Below are 19,925 nucleotides of genomic sequence, written 5' to 3'. Positions count from 1 at the left end.
AAAGAATGATTCCAGGAAGACCAAGAGTGGATGACCAGGATTAGGAAGTACGTGGGAAGGGATTCACTCAGTCATCCAACCTACAGAAATTTATCAATATCCACTGCTGCTGATTTCCACACACAAATAAATCAAAAGGGATATGCTCAATGAAATAGATAATTAATCGATCAATAGCCCCCAAACAACACGGCCCAGCCGGACACATAACAGGGGACTTTACATCTCACAACACTGGATTCAGTAATGAAACCCGTGATAAATGTTGTTGTCCCTCTGAAATCATAAGAAACGCACATTAAGGTGCATTTAAATGCGAGCGCATCCCACAGGTGACATCACACAGACCCCCCTCGTGCCTGACGTCACGCATCGGCTTCCCACACCGCGATCTGCCCTTACGTGCATAGCGTCTTACGTCATCCATGCGCTGCTGAGCTCGGGCTTTATCAGTTTAATAGCTGGGCTAATAATCGCGTGACCAGCCCTCCCCCACCGCTGTCAACAGAGGATTCAGGAGCTGCGCTATTCCCATTGGTGCAAAGCGATGTCAATCACTTGTTACCACCAGTCGCAGAGGTGGACAAGTCCAGAGGGCGTTATCCCCGCTGAGTTCGCCTCCCGCTCCGGCCTCAAACCCCACATCACAGCGGAGTAAATGTCCGTTTTTTGATTTATTTCCATTTCCCTCCAAGGGAAGTTGGGGCGTTTGTGAAGCGTCTTCTGCGGCCAGAGTCTGATGTGTCGCCGAGAGGTAGGAGACCGCTCGGACCGTCGGTTTGATGCCAGTTCCCAGGGGAGGGAGAGGAGGGATTTTATTGAAAGGAAAAAGATGTGTGAGTGGAGGCGGACAGGATGTTTGTCCCGGTGGAAATCTGTGGAAATGTCTGAGCCCACGGTGATGGTGAGCAGAGGGATTCACATGGGGGGGGGGGGGGGGGGGAACACCGGCAGATGGTTGACCTGCAAGTGGGGCCAATGACAGGGGTAGGAGGTGAGTGGTTGGGGCAACACGGGGCTGCGGAAGATGGAAATTCTTTGCACAGAGGATTAACAAAGTAGTTAGCGAGTATTTGTTATAGAGTGTGCAATGGAGTTTCAACAGACTGATGCCTGAAATGGTTGGGTCATCATATGAAGGAAGATCAAATGTGATAACCCTTTCATTTAGAGAATCGAGGACTGAGATGTGAACACATTGAAATGCACATCATTACCGGTTGAACCAGGGATCCCAGTCTCTGAAAAAGGGGGTGGATGCCTATATTTTATAATAAAACCCCTATTGTTTTACCTTTACCTCCTCTCCCAGTTTTATGGTTGCCCTGGTCCTTCACACCCCCTTACCTGCTTAATATTCTGCCCATTAGCAACAGTCAGCAATTCATTCTTTTTGGCTTTTTCTAATGCCTCAGGGGTTGGCGCTTCCAGAAATTTATAAATGTCCATTGCTGCTGATTTCCACACACAAATAAATCAAAAGGGATTTCCCCAATCAAATCGATAATTCATCGATCAATAGCCCCCAAATTTGTTCATATCCCAGACGCAGGCCCCAAATTTGTTACGAACCATAATGCTTTAGAAACAAGCCAGCAGCAATAGACTACACCTGGAGTCTGATTTTGATGTTAAATCTGTCTTTATTAGAATCTACTTGTAATATTGCAACTTAAACAAGATAAACAGAAGTTAACAGTGTTAAGTTTGTAAATGTGTGTAAATATAACTCCCAAACTATTGAGCTCGGGGGAAACAAGGCTTGCAGTCTTGAGATGGTAAAGCATGAAAGTTCAGTTCAACTACAGAATAGGTGATGAGAGGGAGATATTTGTAATCCAGGGTAAATGGCGAGAGAACGCAAATATGTAGAATTCCACAGGTTCCACGGTGGTAAAATGAGAGAACAGTCGCTGTAGATTTTATCCGACATCATTCCAAATCCACATACAAATCATCACTGAAAGTGACTTGTCACAAGGGGTATCGTCTTCAAGTGAACTACCACACCACAGCCAGGCAAGGGTCAACACATAAGTGGTCTCCACAGGACATCCCAAATCAGATCCACTCCTATGGATCAAACAAGGTGACAACCACACATTCGCTGTACATGAATCGATAATTAACCCACACTTGTGGGCAAAGGAAACTTCTAAACAGTGACCCTTGGCCACTAGTTCCCTGGTTTCGATCCTTCCATTTTTCCTCATTCGTCTCCGTCTGACTCTGAGTGTCTGTGTCCTCGGTTAAAACTGAACTGTGAGCGATGTAAACAAGCTGCAAGTCAGACTGATTCACCTTCTTAATCTCTCTCTCTTAAAATGACAGTCCACAGCAAACGAAACCCAGGGATTCATAACAACGGCCAGTCCCCACTGTGAACTGACTGGTGTGCCAGTAGTTGGGACGACTGAGTGAATCCCTTCCCACAGACTGAGCAGGTGAACGGCCTCTCCCCAGTGTGAACTTGCTGGTGTCTCTGTAGGTTAGCTAACTGAGTGAATCCCTTCCCACAGACTGAGCAGGTGAACGGCTTCTCCCCAGTGTGAACTCGCTGATGACTCTGTAGGTTGGATGACTGAGTGAATCCCTTCCCACAGACTGAACAGGTGAACGGCTTATCCCCAGTGTGAACTCGCTGATGACTCTGTAGGCTGGATGACCGAGTGAATCCCTTCCCACAGTCTGAGCAGGTGAACGGCCTCTCCCCAGTGTGAACTCGCTGATGCCTCTGTAGGGTGGAAGAGTGAGTGAATCTCTTCCCACAGACTGAGCAGGTGAATGGCCTCTCCCCAGTGTGAACTCGCTGATGTCTCCGTAGGGTGGATGACTGAGTGAATCCCTTCCCACAGACTGAGCATGTGAACGGCTTCTCCCCAGTGTGAATTTGCTGGTGTACCAGTAGTTTGGATGACTGAATGAAACTCTTCCCACAGTCTGAGCAGGTGAACAGCTTCTCCCCAGTGTGAACTCGCTGATGTAGCTTAAGATTAGATGACGATGTGAATCCCTTCCCACAGACTGAGCAGGTGAACGGCTTCTCCTCAGTGGGAACACACTGGTGTGCCATTTGGTCAGATGACTGAGAGAGTCCCTTCCCCGAAATTCAGCAGATGACCAGCCTCTGCCCGGTGTGATCTGACTGGTGTGTCCACAGGTGGGATGCCCGGCAGAATCTTTTCTCACAAACAGAACAGGTGAATGGTCTTGACCAGTGTGAACTTGCTGACGTACCTTCGGTTGAGATGACCGAGTGAATCCATTCCCTCTGTCTGAGCAGGTGAACGGCCTTTCTCCTGTGTAAAATGCCGGGCTTGCTAGTTGGTCAGATGACCGAGTGAATCCCTCCCCACAGTCTGAGCAGGAAGGCTGGTCGATAGAATCCCTTGTTCCACTTCTTAAATATCTAGACAGAGACAACAAAACTGGCATGCCGTGTTTGAGCTTCCTGGAGACAAATTCCTTCCCATTTTTAACCTGTAAAAGATTTACAAAATCCATCAATGGGTGTAGGACAACATTTCAGATGAGATTACTTGAGTTGCCAAGGTTTGATTTGGTATCACACTGTTACAGTGAGGTTAAACCCAAGTTGGACAGAGAAATCATCTCCTGACTGGGCAGAGTGCTGTTATCTGGAATGACCATCAATTCCCTAATTCGTTTCAAGTTCCAACTCCTTAAAGTGCAAGGTTACAAGCTGCAGCTGGATGCACTTCTTGTAAGTGAGGGCATCAGGGACACTACAGGTCCCCCATCTTCCCTCCAATACCCTCTCTAACTTGTAATAACCAATATGTACATAAATCGTGCACTGTGCATTTTTTTTTACCCAGTGACAAGATGTGCGCAGTGAATTTTATATAGAGAGGTATTCATTTTCACATCTGGAAAATCACAGTCAATAGGAACTTTTATCTCCTCTGGGTTCGATCCAGTTCATCTGCACTCTCACACAACCTATGTAGCAGGCCTGTAATGGGTAATGAAGGATTTTCTCACCAAAGTTTTTGCATATTGTCCATATGTGGTTTGCTTGCTAAGTTAAGAAGTCAGATTTCCAAATATCACTTCACTTCTTCCCACTTGCAAATTCTCCAGCAACTGTTGCATCACCACAAAACACACAGGTAACACCAGTTTCTGTACTCCCCTGAAGCCTCCCCCATTGACTGACAGTGGTGAACTCAGTGATGGCAATTCCAATGAATATGAAGGGAAGGGTAGTAGTCTGTCTCATTGGAGTCTGGCACATTTGTGATGTGAAAACTACTTGCTTCCCTGGGCAAAGGTGTTTCATATCATTAAGTACCCAGAGAGAATGGGACAAAACATGTTCTCATGGGTAGAAAGGTCCAGAACAAGAGAGGGTAGAAAGGTCCAGTACAAGAGGAGGTAGAACAAGCAACAGACACAAAATGCTGGAGGAACTCAGCAGGCCAGGCAGCATCAATGGAAAAGAGTACTAATGCTGAATTTTGCCGGCATTTTGTGTGCATTGCTTGGATTTCCAGCATCTTCAGATTTTCTCTTGTTAGTGATTGGAGGTAGAACAAAGGTGATTTTCTCAACTGGTGATATAAAAGATTTTGTTCCCTTTCTCCGAGTTCCTAATCCTTGCATTTAGATTGCTGGAGCTCAGCTCTGTCTGAGAGATCCATCGGTTCCCATTCACTCAGCAGCCAGAAGCTCTCCGGGGCCCGTGTACGGATCGTAGTGCTGAGAGACAGGGATAAGAGCAGGTCAGCCCTGGGATTGTTGGCGACGGTGTCTGGATTTCACAGGAATTGTTCCGAAGTTGGTGTTTAAGATGAAAACACGGAGAATCGCTCTTACCTGCACCCGATATTTTCAAAGCCTTCTGTGTACTGCGCGCATGCGTGAAACTCAGGGACGTCCTCAGCCTGACACTTGCGCATTTCATCGGCGCTTCAGCGCCGGCAAAATTCTTAATGCATGGCCCTATGGGTAATCACGGTTCCATTAAACATTTCTGCAAGCACCGGTTCAACGTCCATACCGCATTTTTTTATCGTGTGTATAGAAAAATCTGCAGCTGTTTTAACACAGAAAGCTGCTCCTATAAGCAATATACTCAATATCAACGTGTATCTAATGCCAAAGTAAAATGCAGGTATAAAACACAGGAGATTCTGCAGTTGCTGGAAATACAGAGACGGACACACACAAAACGCTGGAGGAACTCTGTAATTCAGAGAGCAACTAAGCAGCGGAGTACACAGGCTAGGCATGTGGAAGGGGCTCTGCCTAAACGTTTTCTATTTATTCCTCTCCAAAAATTCTGCCTGATCTGTTGATTTCCAACTGTGTTTTGCAGAAATTAACCACCTTTTTTTTCGATCAACCAGTTTCCAAATGCTTCTAATCTTTCACTTTTAACCACATCGTGCTGGTCTTATTCGTCCTCCTCCTCTGGACCCCATCTCTCTCTGGAGCCCCTGACTCAGGCTGGCAAATCTTCGGTTTCTGACTCTGCACCAACGAAGATTCACTCGCTAGTCTGCTGTCAGACTTTAGAGGTGCATTGTGTTACGAGACCGCAGGTTCGCTTACTGTGAGTGTCGCTTTAAGTGCCTGAGTGAGGCGGGGCTGTGACATCAGACACAAGAAGAGAGAGAGAGAACGTCAAAACCACAGTGAGCTCATCGTCTTATTCACCCTGGAGAAAATCATGCAGGAAATTCATGCAGGTGTATAAGATGATGAGAGGCATTGGTCATGTGGATAGCCAGAGGCTTTTTCCCCAGGGCTGAAGCAGCTAACACGAGGGGGAATAGGTTTAAGCTGCTTGGAAGTAGGTACAGAGGAGATGTCAGAGCTAAGTTTTTTAAGCAAAGAGTGGTGTGTGTGTGGAATGCACTGCCAGCGACGGTGGTAGAGGCGGATACAATAGGGTCTTTTAAGTGACTCTCAGATAGGTACATGGAGCTCAGGAAAATAGGTGGCTATGTGGTAGAGTAATTCTAAGCAGCTTCTAGAGTAAGATACATGGTCGGCACAGCAATGTGGGACAAAGCATCTGTAATGTGTTGTGAATTTATATGTTTCCATGAAATTCACGGGAAATCTCCTATCCCACGGAGTGGTGACTAGTTGCAACCTGTCATCTCAGGGAAGGTGAGAGGGGAACGGCAGGGAGAGATTTTGATATACTGATATGGAACAGAAACATGGGCAGGAACCAGATGGGCCGAGTGGCCTCTCTAGTGTACATTGTGAGTGTGGTAGAGACAGTAAGTACCTGAGACACGGGATTTGATACAGAACTGATTTACCTTTCACAGATCCACAATATTAAACACCAGTCTAGTTTGAGGCTAACATCAGCAGAACAGACTCCTCGAATGCTCAGTGACCAGGGTTCAGTCCTGGGTGCGATGAGCAGCCGCAAGAACTGCAGAATCTGACAGTAACAGTCCCTCATGAGCCTGCAGCTGCCTTCAGTCACCGTGATGGTTAAACATTTAACATGGAGCTGATTTGAACTTGCTCCCTGATGTAGGAGCACTCAGACTGAAGATGTAGGGGAGAAGGGAAAAAAAGAGATAATAAAGTTGTTTAGGGATAAACAGAGAGGAAGATGTGGAAAGTTTCTTGAAAGCATCTATTTTAATGCTAGGAGCATTGTAAGAAAGGTGGATGAGCTTAGAATATGGATTGATAACTGGAAATATGATATTGTATCTATTAGTGAAACATAGTTGCAGGAGGGGTGTGATTGGCAACTAAATATTCCTGGATTTTGTTGCTTCTGGTGTGATAGAATCAGAAGGGCAAGAGGGGGAGGTGTTGCAATGCTTGTCCGAGAAAATATTACAGCGGTGCTTTGAAAGGATAGATTACAGGGCTCATTTAGGGAGCCTATTTGGGTGGAATTGAGGAATGGGAAAGGTAGAGTAACACCTATAGGGGTGTATTATAAACCACCTAATTGGGAGCAAGAATTGAAAGAGCAAATTTGTAAGGAGATAGCAGATATTTGGAGTAAGCACAAGGTTGTGATTGTGGGAGATTTTAATTTTCCACACATAGAAACATAGAAAATAGGTGCAGAAGTAGGCCATTAGGTCCTTCAAGCCTGCACCACCATTCAGTATGATCATGGCTGATCATCCAACTCAGAACCCTGTACCTGCTTTCTCTCCATACCCCTGATCCCTTTAGCCACAAGGGCCATATCTAACTCCCTCTTAAATATAGCCAATGAACTGGCCTCAACTGTTTCCTGTAGCAGAGAATTCCACAGATTCACCATTCTGTGTGTGAAAAAGTTTTTCCTCATCTTGGCCCTAAAAGTCTTCCCCTTTATCCTTAAACTGTGACCCCTTGTTCTGGACTCCCCCAACATCGGAAACAATCTTCCTGCATCTAGCCTGTCCAAACCCTTTAGAATTTTATACGTTTCAATAAGATCCCCCCTCAATCTTCTAAATTCCAGTGAGTATAAGCCTAGTCGATCCTAGTTCATCCATGCAATCTTTAAATGCTTGCCATTGCATATGAATGTTGAGGAACCAACTAGAGAGAAGGCCATTCTACATTGGGTATTGAGCAATGAGGAAGGGTTAATTAGCAATCTTGTCGTGCGAGGCCCCTTGGGTAAGAGTGACCATAATATGGTGGAATACTTCATTAAGATGGAGAGAAACAGAGTTAATTCAGAAACAAAGGTTCTGAACTTAAAGAAGGGTAACTATGAAGGTATGAGACGTGAATTAGCTAAGATAGACTGGCAAATGATACTTAAAGGGTTGACGGTGGATATGCAATGCCAGCATTTAAAGATCGCATGGATGAACTACAACAATTGTTCATCCCAGTCTGGCAAAAGAATAAACCAGGGAAGGTAGTGCACCCATGGCTGACAAGGGAAATTAGGGATAGTATCAAGTCCAAAGAAGAAACATATAAATTAGCAAAAAAAAGCGGCACACCTGAGGACTGGGAGAAATTCAGAGACCAGCAGAGGAGGACAAAGGGCTTAATTAGGAAAGGGAAAAAAGATTATGAGAGAAAGCTGGCAGGGAACATAAAAACTGACTGTAAAAGCTTTTACAGATATGTGAAAAGAAAAAGATTGGTCAAGACCAATGTATGGACCTTAAAGTCAGAAACAGGTGAATTGATCATAGGGAACAAAGACATGGCAGACCAATGGAAAAACTACTTTGGTTCTGTTTTCACTAAGGAGGACATAAATAACCCTCCGGAAATAGTAAGGGAATGAGGGTCTAGTGAAATGGAGGAACTGAGGGAAATACATGTTAGTAGGGAAGTGGTGTTAGGTAAATTGAAGGGATTAAAGGCAGATAAATCCCCAGGGCCAGATGGTCTGCATCCCAGAGTAGCCCAAGAAATAGTGGATGCATTAGTGATAATTTTTCAAAACTCCTTAGATTCTGGATTAGTACCTGAGGATTGGAGGGCGGCTAATGTAACTCCACTTTTTAAAAAAGGAGGGAGAGAAAAACCGGGAATTTATAGACCGGTTAGTCTGATGTTGGTGGTGGGGAAAATGCTAGAGTCAGTTATCAAAGATGTGATAACAGCACATTTGGAAAGAGGTGAAATCATCGGACAAAGTCAGCATGGATTTGTGAAAGGAAAATCATGTCTGACGAATCTTATAGAATTTTTTGAAGATGTAACTAGTAGAGGGGATAGGGGAGAGCAAGTAGATGTGGTATATTTAGATTTTCAAAAGGCTTTTGACAAGGTCCCACACAGGAGATCAGTGTGTAAACTTAAAGCACACAGTATTGGGGGTATGGTATTGACGAGGATAGAGAATTGGTTGGCAGACAGGAAGCAAAGAATGGGAGTAAACGGGACCTTTTCAGAATGGCAGGCAGTGACCAGTGGGGTACCACAAGGCTCAGTGCTGGGACCCCAGTTGTTTACAATATATATTAATGATTTAGATGAAGAAATTAAATGCAACATCTTCAAGTTTGCAGATGACACGAAGCTGGGCGGTGGTGTTAGCTGTGAGGATGCTAAGAGGATGCAGGGTGACTTGGATAGGTTAGGTGAGTGGGCAAATTCATGGCAGATGCAATTTAATGTGGATAAATATGAGGTTATCCATTTTGGTTGCAAGAACACGAAAACAGATTATTATATGAACGGTGGCCGATTAGGAAAAGGGGAGGTGCAACGAGACCTGGGTGTCATTGTGCACCAGTCAATGAAGGGAGGCATGCAGGTACAGCAGGCGGTGAAAAGGGTGAAAGGTATGCTGACATTCAGAGCAAAGGAATTTGAGTACAGGAGCAGGGAAGTTCTACTGCAGTTGTACAAGGCCTTGGTGAGACCGCACCAAGTGTGCAGTTTTGGTCCCCTAATCTGAGGAAAGACATTCTTGCCACAGAGGGAGTACAAAGAAGGTTCACCAGATTGATTCCTGGGATGGCAGGACTTTCATATGAAGAAAGACTGGATTGACTAGGTTTATACTCACTGGAATTTAGAAGATTGATGGGGGATCTTATTGAAACGTATACAATTCTAAAGGGATTGGACAGGCTAGATGCAGGAAGATTGTTTCCGATGGTGGTGAAGTCCAGAACGAGGCGTCACAGTTTAAGGATAAAGGGGAAGACTTTTAGGAGTGAGATGAGGAAAAACTTCTTCACACAGAGAGTGGAGAATCTGTGGAATTCTCTGCCACAGGAAACAGTTGAGGCCAGTTCATTGGCTATATTTAAGAGGGAGTTAGATATGGCCCTTGTGGCTAAAGGGATCAGGGGTATGGAGAGAAAGCAGGTACAGAGTTCTGAGTTGGATGATCAGCCATGATCATACTGAATGGCGGTGCAGGCTCGAAAGTCTGAATGGCCTACTCCTGCACCTATTTTCTATGTTTCTATCCACTGTCAACCCTTTAAATATCAATCTTAGCTAATTCACGTCTCATATCTTCAAAGTTGCCCTTCTGTAAGTTCAGAACATTTGGTTCTGAATTAACTATGTCACTCTCCATCTTACTTAAGAATTCCACCATATTATGGTCACTCTTACCCAAGGGGCCTCGCATGACAAGATTGCTAACTAACCCTTCCTCGTTGCTCAATACCCAGTCTAGAATGGCCTGCTCTCTAGTTGGTTCCTTGACATGTTGGTTCAGAAAACCATTCCGCACACATTCTAAGAAATCCTCTTCCTCAGCACCCTTACCAATTTGGTTCACCCAATCTATATGTGGATTGAAGTCACCCATTATAACTGCTGTTCCTTTTGTGCACGCATTTCCAATTTCCTGTTTAATGCCATCCCCAACCTTACTACTACTGTTAGGTGGCCTGTACACAAATCCCACCAGCGTTTTATGCCCCTTAGTGTTACGCAGCTCTACCCATATCGATTCCACATCCTCCAGGCTAATGTCCTTCCTTTCTATTGCGTTAATCTCTTCTCTAACCAGCAACGCTATCCCACCTCCTTTTCTTTCCTGTCTATCCCTCCTGAATATTGAATATCCCTGGATGTTGAGCTCCCATCCTTGGTCACCCTGGAGCCATGTCTCTGTGATTCCAACTATATCATATTCATTAATAACTATCTGCACATTCAATTCATCCACCTTATTACAAATGCTCCTTGCATTGACACACAAATCCTTCAGGCTTGTTTTTACAACACTCTTAGCCCTGATACAATTATGTTGAAAAGTGGCCCTTTTTGATTTTTGCCCTGGATTTGCCTGCCTGCCACTTTTACTTTTCTCCTTACTACTTTTTCCTTCTGCCCTCATTTTGCACCCCCTCTGTCTCTCTGCACTTGTTCCCATCCCCCTGCCACATTAGTTTCAATCCTCCTGAACAGCAGTAGCAAACTGCTAGGTCTAGGAGGAGGGACAGCCCTCAGTGATTCCTGTGTATGCTCCCTGGAAGCCTCAAGAAATGATAATGATCATGAATCAGGCCCCAGATAGAAAAGAGAAACCAGCACAGTTTGCTCAGTGTGTCCACAGTACTACACAAATGTTTAATCTGACTCCGCAAGATTTATTCGGTCTCTGCTGCATGATTCTCTCAGCTGAGGAGGGGCGGAAATGGAAGGCAGAATTGAGATACCAAACCTATCAGGAGTTACAGGTGGGAAACCATAACGAGAATGAACAGACAGACCAGATTATTCAAGCCTTGGAAAGGGCTCTCCAGCAACCTGTAAACATCACTAAAGTACCTGAATGCAAACCTAAGCCTGGGGAATCGGGACCAGACTATTGAGAGCGATTTGTGGCCTGCTACGGCACCTTCGCAGGAGACCAAGCCTTTAATGATGGGAATCTGTCCCCCCAGTTCAATGCCCTACTGCTCCAATGCTTACCAACTAAGTTAGCCAACATGATTAAAACAAATAATATGGATTGGCCTGACAATGACCGAAATCGAATGCGACGAGCTTTGACATATCATTAGGACCCAACTTTCGAATCTCGATCAACCCCGAAGGGAACTAATATTAAAGGTGAATATGCTCAGCGGGAAGAAGGACGCGAGCGGGCTATATCTGAGGAACAGAAATGGGAACAAAAACCTACCAAGGGACAGGTGGGGACAACAACCCGTTTAGAAACTGACAAGAAGATGCTTCCAACCATGAGTACCAACCCTCAGGAAGCGCCCAATGTAATATTGCAAGTTGCTGGAAATCCAGTTCCGTTTATGATTGATATGAGGGCAACCACAACCACTCTCAATCAGGAAATAGTATCGGAAAAGGAATTCCAGCTATCAGACGCTACAATCACTCTGTCTGGGTTCGAAGGCACGGCACGTACGTATTCACGTACCCAGCCACTGCAGGTGGAATTTCAGGGGAACCAGTGTGAGGTTTCATTTACTGTCACCACCAGACGGGGGTGTAATCTCGTAGGGAGAGACTTGCTTTGTCCGTTGGAAGTCGAGATTCTATGCACGGACAAGGATATCATGCTGGAACTGCGAACAACTGATAGCTTCCTCTGACCACCCAGTGGTGGGCACTTTATCTGGACTCAGTACATTTGAACCCCTTCTGCCAGCGGCCAGCTATCATGTGACTCTGTGTTATGACCCTACGTGGTGCTCAACTGAGGAAAGCTAATATTATGTCCCCCATCTCTGGGCAATTTCAGTCCATGAAGTCAGCCCTCCTGTCCGGATCACTGTGAAAGAAGGACAGAATCTCCCATCCATTCTGCAATACCCCCTCTAGCCCGTCCGGATCACTGTGAAAGAAGGACAGACTCTCCCATCCATTCTGCAATACCCCCTCTAGCCCGTCCGGATCACTGTGAAAGAAGGACAGACTCTCCCATCCATTCTGCAATACCGCATCTAGCCTGTCCGGATCACTGTGAAAGAAGGACAGACTCTCCCATCCATTCTGCAATACCCCCTCTAGCCTGTCAGGATCACTGTGAAAGAAGGACAGACTCTCCCATCCATTCTGCAATACCCCCTCTAGCCCATCCGGATCACAGTGAAAGAAGGACAGACTCTCCCATCCATTCTGCAATACCCCATCTAGCCTGTCTGGATCACTGTGAAAGAAGGACAGACTCTCCCATCCATTCTGCAATACCCCCTCTAGCCCGTCCGGATCACAGTGAAAGAAGGACAGACTCTCTAATCCATTCCGCAATACCCCCTGTAGCCCATCCGGATCACTGTGAAAGAAGGGCAGACTCTCCCATCCATTCTGCAATACCCCCTCTAGCCTGTCCGGATCACTGTGAAAGAAGGACAGACTCTCCCATCCATTCCGCAATACCCCCTCTAGCCCATCCGGATCACTGTGAAAGAAGGACAGACTCTCCCATCCATTCTGCAATACCCCCTCTAGCCCATCCGGATCACAGTGAAAGAAGGACAGACTCTCCCATCCATTCCGCAATACCCCCTCTAGCCCGTCCGGATCACTGTGAAAGAAGGACAGACTCTCCCATCCATTCTGCAATACCCCCTCTAGCCCGTCCGGATCACTGTGAAAGAAGGACAGACTCTCCCATCCATTCTGCAATACCGCATCTAGCCTGTCCGGATCACTGTGAAAGAAGGACAGACTCTCCCATCCATTCTGCAATACCCCCTCTAGCCCGTCCGGATCACTGTGAAAGAAGGACAGACTCTCCCATCCATTCTGCAATACCCCCTCTAGCCTGTCCGGATCACTGTGAAAGAAGGACAGACTCTCCCATCCATTCTGCAATACCCCCTCTAGCCCGTCCGGATCACTGTGAAAGAAGGACAGACTCTCCCATCCATTCTGCAATACTCCCTCTAGCCCGTCCGGATCACTGTGAAAGAAGGACAGACTCTACCATCCATTCTGCAATACCCCCTCTAGCCCGTCCGGATCACTGTGAAAGTAGGACAGACTCTCACATCCATTCTGCAATACCCCCTCTAGCCCGTCCGGATCACTGTGAAAGGACAGACTCTCCCATCCATTCTGCAATACCCCCTCTAGCCCGTCCGGATCACTGTGAAAGAAGGACAGACTCTCCCATCCATTCTGCAATACCCCCTCTAGCCCGTCCGGATCACTGTGAAAGAAGGACAGACTCTCACATCCATTCTGCAATACCCCCTCTAGCCCGTCCGGATCACTGTGAAAGAAGGACAGACTCTCCCATCCATTCTGCAATACCCCCTCTAGCCCGTCCGGATCACTGTGAAAGAAGGACAGACTCTCACATCCATTCTGCAATACCCCCTCTAGCCCGTCCGGATCACTGTGAAAGGACAGACTCTCCCATCCATTCTGCAATACCCCCTCTAGCCCGTCCGGATCACTGTGAAAGAAGGACAGACTCTCCCATCCATTCTGCAATACCCCCTCCAGCCCGTCCGGATCACTGTGAAGGAAGGACAGACTCTCCCATCCATTCTGCAATACCCCCTCTAGCCCAAGGCAACGTTTTATGAGGATGGAAACTCTTTTGTGGATCAAGCAGGAAAATGATATTCTGACTATGCGATAGTGATGGACAGTGAAGTAATTGAGCAGGCCTCTTTTGAAGCAGCTGTCTCCACCCAGAAGGCTGAGCTGTTTGCTCTGACTCATGCCTGTATCCCAGCAACAGACTAAAGTGGGAACGTTTACACAGACTCCTGTTATGCATTTGGAATTGTGCATGACTACGGGGCTCTCTGGGAACATGGGGATTCCTGACTTCCTCTGGCCACCCCATTAGTAATGCCAACTTTGTAAACAACTTACACACCGCTCTACAGCTACCTCAAGTTTTGTTCTTCTCAGGGGTACGCCTCTGAGGAGGAGTGAAAACTGTGGTCCCAGATGGGGTGACAGAAAGACTCCAACATAGGTTTTTGGATCACCCCAGTGGGACAGGTTTGGGTTCCTACAGAGTTTTTACCAATATTGGTTGATTATATACATAATTGTACACCCCTGGGAAAGGAGGTAATGGTTGGTATCCTGTACCCTGCACACCGGGTATGACTCCCTTGACAGGTGGATCTTTTTCGTGTCTACAAGTTGATTTTATTGAATTGCCTAGAATACATTGCTATAGATACTGCTTAGTTATTATAGATGTGTTTAGTAGATGGATTGAAGCTATTCCAACTACCATTAATACTGCTGTGACTGTTGTGAAGGTATTATTAAGGGAAATAATTCCCAGGTACAAGCCAGAGATGCTGAGTTCAACAATGGCCCACACTTTATGGTGAAAGTAAACGAAGGGGTATGTAACAAACTAGCTATCAAGCAACAATTCCACTGTGTACACCACCCACGGGCCGCTGGCAGAGTGGAAAGAGCCAATGGCACTCTGAAGAGTAAACTAGCCAGACTAACAGCGGAGACTGGACCCACTGGGTTGAAGGTCCGACCATTAGCCCGATTCCACATGAGGGTTACCCCACAGGGGAAAACAGGGTTGTCACCAGCTGAAATCATTTCCAGACGGCTCATGAGGACACCCTGGGTACAAAGTCTCAGGATTAAAGGCAAAGTGAATAAGAATAAGGAACCTTGGTTCTCGATGGATATTGGAACTCTGATAAAGAAGAGAGAGATGTATGACATGTATAAGAAACAGGGAGCAAAGAAGGTACTTGAGGAGTATAAAAAGTGCAAACAAATACTTAAGGAAGAAATCAGGAGGGATGAAAAAAGAAATGAGGTAGTGTTGGCAGTCAAGGTGAAGGATAGTAAGAGCTTCTACAGGTATATTAATAGCAAAAGGATAGTTATGGGATAAAATTGGTCCTCTTGAAGATCAGAGCGGTTGGCTATGTATGGAACCAAAAGAAATTGGGGAGATGTTAAATGGTTTTTTTGTGTCTGAATTTACTAAGGAAACTGGCATGGAGTCAATGGAAATAAGGCAAACAAGTATTGAGGTCATGGAACCTATACAGATAGAAGAGGAGGAGGTGCTTGCTATCTTGAGGTGAGTAGATAAATCTCCAGGACCTGACAGGGTATTCCCTCGGACCTTGAAGGAGACTAGTGTTGAAATTGCAGGGGCCCTGGCAGATATATTTAAATGTCGTTATCTATGGGTGAGGTGCCAGAGGATTGGAGGATAGCTCATGTTGTTCCGTTGTTTAAAGCAGGCTCTAAAAGTAATCTAGGAAATTATAGGCTGGTAAGTTTGATGTCGGTCATGGGTAAATTATTGGAAGGAGTACTAAAAGATAGGATTGACAATTGTTTCGACAGACAGGGACTTATTACGGAGAGTCAACATGGCTTTGTGCCATGTTTAACAAATATATTAGAGAGTTTCGAGGAGGTTACAAGGAAAGTTGATGAAGGCAAGGCAGTGGATGTAGTGGACTTCAGTAAGGCCTTTGACAAGGTCCCGCATGGGAGGTTAGTTAGGAAGATTCAGTCACTAGGTATACATTGTGAGGTAGTAAATTTGATTGGGAATTGAGAATGGGAGAAGTCAGAGAGTGGTAGTGGACGATTGCTTCTCTGAGTGGAGGACTGTGACTAGTGGTGTGCCACAGGGATCAGTGCTGGGTCCATTGTTATTTGTCATCTATATCAATGATCTGGATGATAATTTGGTAAATTGGATCTGCAAATTTGTTGATGATACAAAGATTGGAGGTGTTGTGGACAGTGAGGAAGGTTTTCAAAGCTTGCAGAGGGATCTGGAACAGCTGGAAAAATGGGCTGAAAAATGGCAGATGTAGTTTAATATAGACAAGTGTGAGGTGTTGCACTTCGGAAGGAAAAACCAAGGTAGAACATACAAGGTAAATGGCAGGGCACTGAGGAGTGCACTAGAACAGAGGGATCTAGGAATACTGATAGAAAATTCCCTAAAAGTGGCATCACAGGTAGATAAGGCAGTAAAGAGAGCTTTTGGTACATTGGCCTTTATAAATCAAAGTATTGATTATAAGAGTTGGAATGTTATGGTGAGGTTGTATAACGTATTAGTGAGGCCAAATTTGGAGTATTGTGTGCAGTTTTGGTCACTTAATTACAGGAAGGATATTAATAAGGTTGAAAGAGTGCAGAGAAGGTTTACAAGGATGTTGCCGGGACTTAAGAAACTGAGTTACAAAGGTGGAATAGTTTAGAACTTCATTCTTAGGAGTGTAGAAGAATGAGGGGAGACTTGATAGAGGTATATAAAATTATGATGGGTATAGATAGAGTGAATGCAAGCAGGCTTTTTCCACTGAGGCTAGGGGAGAAAAAAACCCAGAGGACATGGGTTAAGGGTGAAGGGTGAAAAGTTTAAAGGGAATATTGCGGGGGTGGGGGGGAGCTTCTTCACAACTGGGTCTGACTGGTACTGGCATAACTGGTTCTTCTGGGCACATTCAGTCTCACTCCCAACTATTTCCCACCTTCCTTTGTACAGGTATGTAATGTCTAAAGGACTGGTGTTTGAGTAAATGGGACTCACCAAACTTTCTCCTGACTGACTCACTGGAATCTCCTAGTCAGATGGGTTCTCTCCGGTTGATGCTCTCAATCCTCGGGCTGGTTCACTTGTTGCTGTTCCCTCGTCTTCAGTCGTGCTTTGCCTCCAGTTGGGGTTTTTCTTCCAATAAACCTCTCAGTGCAGGTCTAACTTTAACCAGAGAGATAATGAAGCACATTAACAATGAAAAGGAGAACCAAACATTTCTGCTTAATGTTACTAAGAACAAAACTCACTGAAATTTAAACACTGAAGGCAGATGTAATGACCTCAGTAAACAATATTTTATTGTCCCTCACATGTCACAAAACGATATGGGATAAGAAGGAGCCATCATTCAATCAGGAACAGAATTATGTGATTCAATCCATCTGGTCTGCCCACCACTCAACCACTCAACCAGGGCTGATTTTTATTCCAACATCATATTCCTGCCTTCCTCCTGTAACCCTGAAGCTACTCAGCAATCATCAGGATATTAATCTTCACAAATAGACCCAAATGGCAGCCTCAAACAAATTCTGCGGCAACAAATTCCACATATCAGACATCTTTTAAAAAAAAATTATTAGTTTTTCAAAACATTTTACAAAATTAAAAACCCCAAATCCCAATGAGGAGAATTAATACAGTGCTAGATTAAGCATACAATAACAATATGCTACAAAGGAAGAGACTTTAACAAAAGCACCTAAATTAAAGACAAGTGAGCTTAGTGTCCTCCCCAAGCCCCACAACACAAGGAAAAAACAACACCAGACCAACCACCACACAGTATAAAGAGTATAAGTCCGGACAGTCAAACTCCCAGACTGTGAATACACTTAGCAACAGAGGATAATAATGCCTGCTACCAGAAAAAAAAAAGAGGGAGCTGAAAGCAAGGGACCGAAAAGAAGAAAAAAAAAAGAAAAAAAAACCCTAGTCAAGAGGAAGGTTATGAAAGTACTCGATAAAAGGTCCCCAGACCTTATGGAACCTTAGATCCGAATTAAGAACTGAATAATGAATTTTTTCGAGGTCCAAGCAGGCCATAATGTCGTTAAGCCATTGATATCAGACATCTTTTGGCCAAAAAAAAATGTTCATCTCAGTTTTAAAGGGAAGCAACTTTATTCTGAGACCGTGCTGTCAGATCACAGACTCTCTGTCTAATAGAAACATCCTCTCCATGTCCACTGTATCCAGGCTTTTCAGCATTCGGTAGGTTTACTTAACCATACATCCCCACAACACTGCCACTGTCCCTCTGAACTCCATTGAGCACAGGTCCAGAACCATCAAATGCTCCTCATAAATGACGCCGATCATTCCTGAGATTATTCTTGTAAGCCTTGTTAGCAACAACTGCACTGTACACATTTCCAGGAATAACAGTCAAATCGGTTCCAGGATAATTTACAGGGAAAAGTTGCACTTCCTTTACTGTTATACTATCACTCCATTTCCAGGTTAAAACAGGTCTATTTCAGGAAATTTGTTTACAGATCCTCTCTTGAACATACCGGACCGGCCGCCGTCGCTGGGCTATGAACCTGCAGGAGTAATGTGTGGCTAAATGCCTTGCTGAAGGACACAACAGGCTGCGGGGAGCTGAGGCTCGAACCATTCTCCCCCAAGACTTCCCAGTCCCTCGGTAAAGCAGGCAGTGAAATCAAAGATCCCCACAACCTGGGACGTTCTCCTTTCTCACCCACCCCACTCCGGGAGAAGACACAACAGCCAGAAAGCTCCAGGACAAATGTGAGGAGCCTCAGGAAACGAGGAGAGTTCGGGGAAGTTAATGGGACTCAGCGACCAAAATCACACCACGTGATCTGGCGTCACAAAGCGGAGGGCGGGGCGAATCTGCGGCACACAGCCTCACGTGACCTGTCGGCGGGACTTCCATTTCAATTCTGCGGAAACAGACAGCCTGGGCTCCTGGTTTGGATCGTTCAATGCAGATTAAGTGAAGTCGACACATTTCAGACGAGCCCAGATAGTTTGGAAACAAATGAATTCCTGGCCCACCGTTCAGGGCTCACGGCCAACATCGGATCTCCCCGCTCGGGATCGGTCTCAATACTCACCGATGGGAAAGTGATATCTTCGGCCCGCAGACAGTGATCCCGACGGAAGAGACAAAAGTCTTTCCTGAACACACAGCCGACCCACTTCAGCTCTGAGCGGAGAGGATTACACCGTCCACCCGGAGACTGTGAACATGCGCGAAGAGATTGTTACATCGTCGGGAGGCGGGGCCTCGGAAACAGACACGCAGATGCTGCCCATCTGCGGTTAAATGGGAGGGGCAAACGGGATCACGTGTCAGGATTGGCGACACCCCCTCCCCACCCAGGCAGAGACTCCAGCTACTCATTAGTCTGTGGAAAGAAGCAAACTTGCCGCTCACATCACCTCTCACCTTAAATGTATTAGACATTTCAACCCCCAGGAAAAATATATCGTCTGTCCACTCGATCATTCCTCTCTTAATCTTATAAACGTCCATCCAGTCTCACCCCAGCCTGCGCCGCTCTGAAGAAAACAACACAAGTTTGTCCAGCCTCTCGTTATAGCTCATGCCCTCTAATCCAGGCAGTGTCCTGGTAAACCTCTTCTGCGCCCTCTGCAAAGCCCCGACATCCTTCCGAGAATGGGGGCGACCAGAACTGTATGAAACACTCCAGATGTAGTCTAACTAGTTTTATAAAACTGTGTTACGAACTGTGACGTTTTAGAAACGAACCAGCAGCAATGGAGTTCACACTGGAGTCTGGTTTTGATGTTAAAACCATTCTCTTTATTAGTATCTACTTATAGTATCTTAATGAAATAAAGGAAAGTTAAGTGTTATGTGTATATATGTGTAAATATAATTCCCAAACTATCGAGCGTGAGGGAACAAAGCTTAGAGTCTTGAGATGGTAAAGTAGGAAAGTTCAGTAATCCACGGAATAAATGATGGGAGAGAGATATTTGTAATCCAGGGTGAAACGTAGAGAAAAGG

At 45.4% G+C, this 19,925-nt stretch overlaps 2 protein-coding genes across 3 annotated transcripts in view; one reads left to right on the top strand and one right to left on the bottom strand.

Moving 5' to 3' along the window:
- LOC140720808 (uncharacterized) overlaps nucleotides 1–19,925 on the top strand; it is a 290,042-nt gene that overhangs the window by 58,302 nt on the left and 211,815 nt on the right. The window lies entirely within an intron of this gene.
- Nucleotides 1,429–19,384, bottom strand: LOC140720846 (uncharacterized). Of its 2 annotated transcripts, none has more exons than XM_073035708.1 (3): nucleotides 19,006–19,384; nucleotides 16,916–17,083; nucleotides 1,429–3,480 (listed from the first exon to the last, which is right to left on the bottom strand). In XM_073035708.1, exon 3 carries the CDS (start codon nucleotides 3,071–3,073, stop codon nucleotides 2,357–2,359), a length of 717 nt encoding a protein of 238 aa, XP_072891809.1. In that variant the 5' UTR covers nucleotides 3,074–3,480; nucleotides 16,916–17,083; nucleotides 19,006–19,384; the 3' UTR covers nucleotides 1,429–2,356. The 2 variants fall into 2 exon arrangements, with proteins under 2 accessions (XP_072891809.1, XP_072891810.1); XM_073035709.1 differs by having other exon boundaries at nucleotides 16,916–17,079.

The sequence above is a fragment of the Hemitrygon akajei genome, unplaced genomic scaffold (genome assembly GCF_048418815.1).
Source record: "Hemitrygon akajei unplaced genomic scaffold, sHemAka1.3 Scf000047, whole genome shotgun sequence".
Taxonomy (NCBI): domain Eukaryota; kingdom Metazoa; phylum Chordata; class Chondrichthyes; order Myliobatiformes; family Dasyatidae; genus Hemitrygon; species Hemitrygon akajei.
Note: the sequence above shows the minus strand (reverse complement) of the source record. Positions and strands in the feature narration are given on the sequence as shown.